General features: G+C 42.2%; 1 protein-coding gene across 2 annotated transcripts; it reads right to left on the bottom strand.

The window, feature by feature from the left end:
* Positions 1–513: 513 nt before the first annotated feature.
* On the bottom strand, positions 514–10314 carry pax10 (paired box 10). 2 transcript variants are annotated; one of them, XM_053413108.1, is made up of 9 exons: positions 10162–10314; positions 6191–6292; positions 5132–5361; positions 4757–4951; positions 3003–3085; positions 2728–2887; positions 2320–2393; positions 1403–1535; positions 514–1266 (listed from the first exon to the last, which is right to left on the bottom strand). In XM_053413108.1, exons 3-9 carry the CDS (start codon positions 5235–5237, stop codon positions 1166–1168), a joined length of 852 nt encoding a protein of 283 aa, XP_053269083.1. In that variant the 5' UTR covers positions 5238–5361; positions 6191–6292; positions 10162–10314; the 3' UTR covers positions 514–1165. The 2 variants fall into 2 exon arrangements, with proteins under 2 accessions (XP_053269083.1, XP_053269084.1); XM_053413109.1 differs by having other exon boundaries at positions 1403–1520.
* Between the last annotated feature and the right edge of the window lie 582 nt (positions 10315–10896).

Below are 10896 nucleotides of genomic sequence, written 5' to 3'. Positions count from 1 at the left end.
CGGGGGGGGAACAAGCAAGTTATCACAATATCATCGAGCTGCTCAAGTAACAAGAAACTGTGGTTACGCCTCACGATACATACATCTGCTGGCATTTACTTAGTACCACTCATCCCTTCCTTATCTATTATAGGTCCATACTTATTGGTCACATGTTGATCATCTCAACGTTCAAGGCTACAGTTCTACTCACAGTTTGTTTTTAAATTTACTTTCATAAAATTAACTTTGGGGAAGTATCTCTTGCCGGCGACTTCTGGTATTTTTCAACCTGGATGGTCTCCACTAGCAGCCCTGACACGGAGGCAGTAGCAACCATGTGATCCTATTGGTCAACTGCCACAGTCCAGCACATTCTAACTAAAGGTCCTTTTTATTCTGTCAGGTCTGCTGAGATGTGGGTTGTTGCAGGAAGACGGAGGTGGAGGTGAGAGTTGGAGAGAAACTATGATGGCTGAATCTTATTCTGATGAAGTTGAAGCATTGTGACAGAAGATCCCCCCCCCCCCCCCCCCCCCCCCTTTGATCAACAGGGTGAGACGTGTGTAATGTTAACAGACTCTAAGCAAAGATGCGGTGTCCTAGCTGCTGATTGAGATGATCTACTGTGCTCATTTCAAAAGTTTATATAAGTACCATTAATTTACACACCCACATTTAAAAACATAGGACCCAGGTTGAAACATACCAGAATTCAAACCGTGAAGCAGTCTCCTGCCCCCTCTATGGTAAGAACACTGACTCCTCTTGGTGGTTATCCATTCCTCGTGGTTCAAGCCGGTATCCGCCCTTCTTGTTTTTGTTGTTATAGTTCGTAAAAGCCAAATTATTTTGACTTCTGAAGGGTCCAGATCTATTTCTCAAATAGAGCTAATCCTAAAAATATACACTTCCACCATGATTAACACACTAATCCACCCAAAAAGTGCCACCTGATAATACTAAGCAAATACCAGAGTCCTGTCAAGTGCAACCAAAGCTGCTCTCGGCTGAATTTGTAAACATTTAATGCATTTGGGGTCTGCGACTCATCCAGACCCCTCACATGCTCCCTCGTGTGTCCCCCATCATTTTTTATTCCCGTTATTTTTTTTAACATGCCCTTTTTCTCCTTCATCTTCTTCTTCTTCTTCTCTTACGCCTGTTGGAAGTGAGTGTCTGTTGCTCATTGTAATCTGGCCCAGTACTGACCCAGGTTCTGACTCATGCTCTGCTGCTCACTTCCTGGTACCTGGACCGGCACTGAGACACCAGGCGATATGAGCCCTGAGAGACAGAGGGGAAGAAACACAGTTAGTCATCCAGTTTCATATTTACCATGTAAGCACTGATAGACGGAGACATACAATGAAGTGTGTCTGGCCCATCAGACAAACCCCACATCTGCCTCAGAAACACTCACCAGTGTTGGAGTTGGCTGAGGACGGAGTCTGCAGATGAGGGGAGGAGTACGCCGATGAGTCAAAGCTGCGCGGGGTGGAGGGGGATGGAGGCAACATGCAGGAGTAGGACGAGGCCGACTGGGGAGAAATAGACTGAAAGTGAACACAGGAGCGGAGGAAAGATTTGGATTAGATTTACATTCACAAAAAAATCATTAAATCAAGTAGGAATCTTGAAATATTGTTACACAATGTGCTGTAAAAGCCAGTGACAATATGGTCTCACTTACACCACACGGGGGTGCTAGAGTACTGTTAGTGATCGGAGTAACGCACAACAGCAGCGTCCACATTCATTGTCTCACATGTGGAAACAGTGTTTCATTGATCTTTATTGTGAATCTTATTCTGGCTTTTCTTCCTCCGTTGATACCAAGTCATTTTAACTGCAGTTTTTCATCATTAATCAAATCATATTTTATCTATATAGCACATATTCACAAATCACTATTTGCTGCATGGGCCTTAACAAGGTGTGACATTCTGGAGTTTAGAAGAACCTTTTTACAAAATGTCTATTCATCAAATGATAGTTTCTTGTATAAGTAAGATAAGTTATTGCATCTTTGTGATTTTGCAGTTTTAATTATTTTGAGTTCTTGTGACTATATTAATATTATTAGAAATCTGACAACAGCAAAGATACGATTAAGAAAAGAAGAACAATAAATTATATATTTTGTCAAGATTGCTATTATCAATATTAGTTTATATTTCAAATAGTAGCATTAATGTCTGCAGTATATCTATTATTCATTTTCTTTATTGTACATTCTGGACCCGTGATGTAAAGCATCTTGTGACTCGCTCCTTCTGAGTGGTGACATCGTGTGTTGTTAAAAGTTTGGAAGGTGCTGATGAAGGATGAAAGTCTAACCTGGACTCCAGATGAGAAAACTGACAGGGAGCTGTAGCTGGGCAGGGACGACTCAGCCTGACTCAACATGGACCCTGGGGAGGAACACACACACAGAGTGAGATGGTGAACGCGCACACACACTTACACACACTCATACACTTACACAAGCACATATTTGTGCCTTTAAACAGATGTGGTGGGAACATCTCGCTGTGGAGATGCTGTAATATAGATGTTCTCTAATGAAGAACCTCTGAGAGTGTGCCTGGCTGCAAATAACAAGCAGGAGAGATCTGAGGTTCTTACTGATAAACTATAAAATAAGTAAACACACGTCCGTCAGCAGATATTTCAATCTGAAGACATCACATGTAGTGTCAGTGTAATTAAGATTAAGGGTTAAAGGTGCAGGGAGCAGCTGTTTACCTGAACTGCTGCCATGCTGCTGATGATGATAGACAGATGTGTTGAAGGAAGTGGTCAGTGGAGCTTGACTCTGCGAACAGGAAGTCACGCCCCCTGACCTCCTTTGGTTGCGCAGCTTCTCCTCCCTCCTCCACTTGGCTCTTCGATTGGAGAACCACACCTGTCAATCAAAGACTCCCGTCAGGCCAGTTTTTTTTTTCTCATGCAGGAATAGATCTTTTTGAAAGCAGCTGATTGATGGCGTGTTGTCACAGGTTGAATGAGATGCTCCCCACCTGTATCCTGGCCTCTGGCAAATCGATCTTGTTCGCCAATCTCTCCCTCGCAAAGACATCTGGGTAATGTGTCCTCTCAAACTCTGTGGAAGATATGAACTAATGTCAAACACACAGTGTGAGTCTTAATCGGGGATGACAGGACGACTGGAGAGCGGCTCGCCACATCACACATCCTGCCTGGTGTTATTATGTTTTGGATTCATCTGAGCCTTTTTCTATTAATATGAAATATTGAATATTTAAATAAGTTTATAACTTTAATCTCATCATCTGTGCAGATATTTCCCGACCTACTGGGGAATTACTGCTTAATATCAGCATGACTAATTATCTTTCAGTGGAGTATACAAACCCAGGAAGCTGAGATGTATCCTTACAACCATATTTGAAATATTTATCTGTTGCACTTTGTATAAATTATTTACCATTATGGAACATGCGGAAAGTTCAAATGAAAGGATTCAAGTTGAGAAGCTGCCTAAGCACTTCATTTCCAAGGAGAGGGACCAAAGCTAAACTGAAGAAAAATCCTGAGAGGTTTCTAATCTTGTCATCATTTGTCATTTTGAATTAAAAAGTATCTTGAATTGCATTTTGTGAGTGGTACAGATCTGTAGTCGACTAATTGCACAGTATATAACAGACAGAGTCTTACTGAGAGTCAATTCCTCGTGTGATAGTTCCCTCTAACATTCATATATAAGAGACTTTCTGTAGCAGGGTATCATTTCTCATTGTGGCAGCTAATTTATAGTTGACAAACTGCTGACATTTTTGTTGTTGACAAGTCGAAACAAGAGCTGGCCTCTCCTTCTAACTGACAGTCTGAGTCACTCGGATGAACTCGTCCAGTCACAGCGACGTCTTTTACAGATTGAACTGTCGGCACTCGTGATGCTTAGCATTTGTTTAACGTGTCAATGACATGTCAACAGAGAAACTATATATCAATTAATGGTTTGTTTAAAACCGATGTGGTTGCATGAAAAACGGCAGCTGCAAATGTAATTATGTTTTTTTATATTGCTGAGAATATAATACGAACGCAGAACCTCTGTTGCGAGTGACACTGGTAACACAGGCTTAATAAATCCATATTGCACAAAGACAACAGCCCGATGAATTAAGTCTGTCTAACAAATTGTTCTAATTGGCTTGGTTATAATTGGCGTCTGTGTCAACACATGATTGTTATTGTGCCTTGGCCATGCACTGAGGTCAGGGTACCTCATTAATGTCTTTTGCACGGAGTGACCACACTGATACGTTTCCACTCGGCTGCACAGCGGACATTGCGTCCTTATTTAGCTCAGGGGCCCGCTGCAGCCATATCCAGTCAAGGGTGGCTTCCTGATCCCTCTCAGTGGATGTCAGCGTGCGAGGGTTCAGATCTCGCTGCATAATGTAACCACGTAGATGCATTATCACAACTCTCTGCTGCACTCGCTGCCAGAGGCCACGAGAGTTTAGATTCTGAAAAATCTGGAAGTGAGCCCAGATCCCTCGCAGGGTTTGATTAAACAAAAGTGCCTTAATTTTCCAAGCAGTTACAAAACTCGATTAAGATTTGGATTCTTTGGGATTTCTCATATTTATGCCTCCTGTCATTCACCAGAAACCTCTAAACAAGGTGTAAAGGCTACAGTCCAATGGCAACAGTGTTGGCAGGACGAGCTGCGTCATGCCGCTCTCTGGAGGGTCATTGGCTGGAGAGCGGAAGAGAGTGCTGTGCGTGCGTGCATTGGCCTGACCTTTCTCCAGAGCCTCGATCTGCTCCTGTGTGAAGCTGGTCCTGTTCCTCTGCAGCTTCCTCTTGAGCTGCAGCCTCAGCTGAGACTCCTCGCCCTCATCCCGCTCCACGGGTACTCCTCCCCCTCGGCCCGCTCCTCCACCCCCGGCCTCTCCCCCCATGCTCCCCTCGGTGTCCAGCAGACAGCCCTCAGACACTGGCAGAGAGGAAGGTGACAAAAGAGACGTGTGATTGCCGGGAAAAAATCCCTCCGATGGCGCGTCACAGACACTGTGAGCTGACAACAAGTTGGTGAGACAGTGCAGAGGCTATTTCTGATTTCTCTGTGCTCTAAGTGAGGATGTGTTAGCACTCATATGTGAAAATTTCCCCTCACCTGTGCTGTGTTGTGTCTGAACTCCAGTGGGGTCATGGTACCAGTTGTTGGGCCCGCTCCAGTTGGAGCCGCTCTGCAGGTTCAGCATGGTTAACTTCTCATACATGCTGCGAGTGTCCAAAACACCATGAAAAGAAGCCGAGACGTCCTGTGCTGTCCTGTGCGTGTCCGCCCCTGTTTACTGTCACCTTTGGCTCCTCGCTCCCTCCTTCAGTCCTCACGCTCCTTCTCTGTGAAAAGAGGGTGGAGAGGGGGGGGTGGTGAGTGACGGAGGGAAAAGAAGATGGAGAAGGAGGGGTTCATATCGCATGAGTTCACACATGGTCGGCATTGTGGTGAATTAGCCTCATGATGACAGACAGAAATGGAGTTAGTTATGTGTGCGCTGTCGTACCGTGTGTGTGTTATACATTGTTAGGCTGGTATACCGTGGGGAGCGAAGGTACATTAGAACCCACTCTGATCATGCTACTTGCTTTTAGCCCTATTTTTGCTGGGAAGCCGGAGCCTGCACTCGCACATACACACGTATGCATGAAAAGACAGTGCATTTATATGTAGTGACAAACTGGCATCACGAACACACACTTGCACGCATCCAAACGCACACAGTCGTTGTTTTTTTTGCACAAAAATCTAATAAAAGCTTTCAACCAAGCCCATGTTTAACTTCCTGTCTAAGAGCATCAGTACATCCATGAACATTAATAACGTGTCTATAATTCTGACGTTAAAACGGCTTATCTAACATTCACATTTTTTATTGAAATTAGCTTAAGGCAGAATCAGAAATGAAAACGACGATGTGTCGATACTGAGTCGAATCTCAGCTACTGCATGCACAAAATGTCAAAGGTCAAACTTCCTTCGTTTGGATGATGCAGCCCCTGAACAACAATTTACTCATCTGCTTTTCACTAAATTACAGAAATATACATATAGATACTGTTGGTGGCGTGTTGGATTCCAAAGCCTCCAGGGAAGTCAGGATTAAAGAAGTTACAGCTCAGAGCGAAAACACACAAAACCCCTCTAAACACACAATTTCTGCAAACTTACCAAGTGTCCAGGTGAAATGATGCAGGGGGTCCTGTGTGTTACTCTCCTCTTCCGTGGACCTTTATTCCCCTGCTCCCTTGTTCTCCAGCTTTGTTGACAATACTGTGTGTGTGTAAAGCAGAGAGATGGAGAGAGTTAGACAGGGTGAGAGAGAGTGAAAGAGGGAGAGAGAGGAGGAGGGGGGGTGCTCTGGAGAGAAATGCGTCTGCGGGCACTCTTGTCCTCCAAGCGATGGAGGCTGGAGAGAGAGAGAGAGAGAGAGAGAGAGAGAGAGAGAGAGAGAGAGAGAGAGAGAGAGGGAGAGGGAGAGGTAGAGAGAGGGAGAGCCACCGAGGGGTGACAAAGTGAGTCAACATCAGTGTCAAGTTTGAACTTAATGCCAGCAAGAGGAGGAGGGGAGGCCGAGAGAGTCGAGCAAAAAGCCCAGATAATGGAGAGATAGTGGATGATAAATAGATGATGGAATTCAATTTTAGCCATAAATTGCTCATCGGTATTGAGGACAATTGTCAGTCAAGTGTTTGTCTTTTCTTTCTTTTTTTTACACTGAAACATGTGCAACCAGACAACTGAGATTATCGGATTAAATGTTATGTTCACACTAAGGACTTGTGTCCGTTGATCCTCATTTACAAGCTCAGGAGAGATCAATTAAAACTTTGATAAAGCTTTTATAAGATCACATGCATCTGCTGTCGAACTGCATTCATTGTGCCGCGATAGTGAAATACTGCCAATTCTGCAGCCGCACGTAAACATTAACATCAGGCCTATCACATGGTCATATGGATTTTTCTTATTGTTTAAATAAATCATGATAAAACAAACTTATCTTATTAAGAGTTACTTCTCTGTTAAAATAATTGGTAGTATTAAAACATTATTTGGTTATTTACTTGAGTGAGATCTGAGACGTTACAAAACGAGAGGACAGAAAGAGATATTTCAAGATAGTAATACGCAGTAATATGAGGCTTAAAATTACATTAAAGTTTATTTATTAAAGATGACATGAGAAATGATGTCGCAAAAGAATCACAGTCTGTATCATTAGCTTTTGAAACCGATTGGATTTATTTGATACCAGACATTTGCTATTTAAAGGTTATTTTGTAATAACAATATATAAAATGTTAATTTAGCAAAGGCATTGCAGTGAAAAATTTAAGTTCAATGACTAAAATAAAAGCATTTGATTACAATACATATTATATGATGATATATAATTAAAAATCATGGTATGGATAGTATCTTAAGGCTGGGAGACAAAACAATATCAATAGTTACGGCAATATAATTTTCTTAAATAACAATATAACAATATAATTTATTGATTTTGCATTATGAAAGCACAGCGATGGTCTAACACATAATTGATCTACCTCAGATTTATATAATGTTTTGTTGTTTATTAAGTGCTTGTCATATTTTTCTCATAATTAAGATAAATAAGAGTTTAAAACCACGACCTTCGCTCAACCTACACACTCAAAATGAAAAGAAAACATTTATATCTTGATGTTAATTTTTAAATAAAAGCTCTAACCCTAACCTAACCCTAACCCTTTTGTATCAATTGTTTTACAAAATAATGCTCTGTATCTATGTCTTTAAGCAGCAACTAAGATATTGTAAAATAGCAATAACAGTTTTTGTCATTTTGCCATTATTGGTGATCAGTCTACAACCCAAAAATATTCAGTTTACGTCAAGAAAATACAGCAACTTATCAGATACAAGAAGCTGGAAGTGGAAAATGTTTTAGCTTGACAAATTATTGGTGGTTGATCTGTTTTCTGATCATCTAATTGATAATTTGATTAATAGCTACAGCTCAGCTTCTGTTCATAATGATGCATGTAACAAAACCCCAGCACCAGTACATGTGGCCTGTTGGGCTGTTGCACAGAGTTGGAGACGCAGCTTTCCTCAGAACACCTGAGCATTGTCCTCTGACAACAGAGGTATTGTTCTCCTGCTATAAAACACTGAGCTTTGAGCTAGGGGGACAATAAACAATGGCACTGTTTGGCCCCCGAGTGAAGGAGCACCACACCGAAACCCAGGGCAATAAAGACACAAGGTTTGATGTGAGGTAATGACGCAGGTATGACGGTATGTATGGTGGAGTCAAAGAGCGAGAGCAGAGTAGAACCGGGGTTTAAATATATCTCTGCAGCGGAAGGGAGAGAAGAAGAGAGAGATAGAAGATGGAAGCAGGGAGGCAGAGGAGAGAGAGACAGAGAGAGTGAAGAGGAAGTATGTGACTTTGGGGTGGGTGTAGGGGCTTGGGGATGGGGAGGGTGCCAGCTTGTTTTATTTCCGGTTGACAAGACTTTGCGCTCCCTTTCTCTCTGTCGCTCCCTCTCTCTTTCATACTCTGCTATTCTTTCTCCGCTGCCCCCGTTGCTCTGTCTCTCTAACCCCCCCCCCCCCCCCTTCCTCTGTTACTTTCCTCCGAGACGTGCCTTGGAGAAAGGAAAGGACTTGACAAGTTCAAAGGTAAAAAAAAGGAGTAAAAGCAAGGGAAGAAGTAAAAGTACAGTAAAGCACAGGAATCACACTAGTGAAATACTCAAATACAAGTACGGAGCCACTAATCAACATTTTAAGAATGTAAAAGTATATATGTATCAGCAAATCTACTTCAAGTAGAAAAACGTGTCCTTATTATTCAGGTATCATTAAATACAGTATGTTGTATACATTTTTTTTATTTCTGATGCATAAAAATGTATGTGTCATTTTAATGTCTGTAGCTTGTTAAGTGGAAATTAATAAAACTACTAAATGTATTAAGTATTTTCATCATCACTATGTGTGTTTTTGTGTTTAACGTATCTATATTCTATTTTATTCTATTCTATTATTATTCTATTGTTTTTATATGTAATTATTCTGTATTTGGGATGCTGTACTACCAGAATTTCCTCCATAGGGATCAACAAAGGATTTTCTTATCTTGTCTTTATTTTAAAATGACACATTTTATAAATTCATGATATATTTTATTCACAATAAAATCTACAACGTCATAAGTACAAGTAAATGTCAAATAAATGAGGTAGAGTCAAACTTGCAGTGTTTCTCTCGTTAAAAAATGAAGCATAAAGAAGCTGGAAACTGGAAGTAAGTATCTCCTATTTGTACCACTTGAATACATTTTTCAGTAAGAGCACAGAAACGGGAGGAAAGAAAAGGAAGTACACAAGGGGAAGTTGAGTAGCACAACCGCTTGGTTAATTTAAATCTGAGCTAAACAACATACACCTCTGTTCCTACTGCCTGTTTTCTAGCCGGCTACTCTTTTGTTTTTTCCTTTACTCAGAAATCATGATTACATCTTATTGTGTTCCAGTTGTTGGAATGTGGCCTAACCTATGTGATCCCGATGTGCTGAATGCAATACTGTGTGTGTGTGTGTGTGTGTGTGTGTGTGTGTTGAGCTGTGTGTGTGTGACGGCGCGTGCTTCACTGCAAGGATTCATGTAGCTCCGGGACATGCATTTTTTTTTTAGTGCATCTTGTTAGTTCATTCCTGTCACCTCTCTCTCTCTCCCTCTCTTTCCCTCCCTCGCCATCCCTCGCTTTTTCAGCGCTGGAGGGGGGATGGGGAAGGGGCGGTGGACGGGGCTGGGAGGGGAGGGCGGGGGAGGCGGCGGCGGTGGAGGCAGTCGCCATGGTTACAATGCCATTACAAATATTCATCAAGTCGTTAAAATAAAAACAAACGGGAGTGCATTATAATTGCTCTTACTGACTGGATCCTATAATGCGTTCATATATTATGAGTGAGAGGAGCCGAGTGGAAAGGCCTCACACACGAAAATATGCCGCCAGTGATAAAAAGTGAATATCAGCTGACCTGGAGGCAAATGCATGTGGCACACACACACGCAGACACACACGCACACTTGCTTACTTGCACACACTTCTTCAACTGCTTTTGTGCAACTTTATCTCTACATTACCTGTTTATGGAATTCCCTGTGAGTACTTTCGTGAGTCTCTCCTTTCCTCTCTCTTTGTCCCTCCATCTCTTACTCTTCCTCTGCTGTTGTGTAGCCCCAGGCGATACTGTGATGTGTCCTCCCTCTGTCCCGCCCTCCCTCTCCCTCTCTCTCTGTCCCTGTCACCTTCAATTGCTCTGTGAAACTAGACACACTGCCTGGGGCGGGGAGGCAGGGTGGGAGGAAGAGATGGAGGGAGGGAGGGAGGGAGGGAAAAGAGGAAGAGAGAGGAAAACGGGAGACAGACAAACAGCTTTAAAGACAGACATGAGGGATACATTTTTGGTGTCATTAAAAACAGGACAACCACGGCCCAGATGTGTGGCACACTCTGAAAAAACCAACAAGTTATGTTAACGTCACATCACAATCAAGTCAAAAATATACAACACTTAAATAATGTATCACTGGAAACATTAAAAACACATAATGACTGTATACATACACACCTACCCAATTTAAAGGAGTGTTTTGACCTAGAAGTTTTGTCCTATTAACAGGATGTTATTAACCGTCTGTGTTCTATGATCCAGTCATCTCTCCGCCAGTTTGGACCTGTTAGACTGGTTTGTATTTTTCAAAAGGAGCAAGGAAGACGTGAGTGTTCCTTTCTCCCTATAAGCCCTGAGTTAAAGTTACAATGACGCCTCAACAATCATGTCCCAAAGAGGGGAATGTAATTCATGCAAGGCCTAT

Source organism: Pleuronectes platessa, chromosome 21 (genome assembly GCF_947347685.1).
Source record: "Pleuronectes platessa chromosome 21, fPlePla1.1, whole genome shotgun sequence".
NCBI classification, from domain to species: Eukaryota; Metazoa; Chordata; class Actinopteri; order Pleuronectiformes; family Pleuronectidae; genus Pleuronectes; species Pleuronectes platessa.
This window is presented reverse-complemented; position numbering and strand designations above follow the sequence as displayed.

Bases quoted from the DNA above. Each gene is read 5' to 3' on its own strand.
- pax10 (XM_053413108.1), bottom strand. From the start codon at position 5,237: ATGTATGAGAAGTTAACCATGCTGAACCTGCAGAGCGGCTCCAACTGG. The intron at 2,888-3,002 runs GTGGGGAGCATC...TTTGATTGACAG, and splicing joins TGCCAGAGGCCAGGATACAG to GTGTGGTTCTCCAATCGAAG. The intron at 1,536-2,319 runs GTTAGACTTTCA...GTTCACTTTCAG, and splicing joins TTTTCTCATCTGGAGTCCAG to TCTATTTCTCCCCAGTCGGC.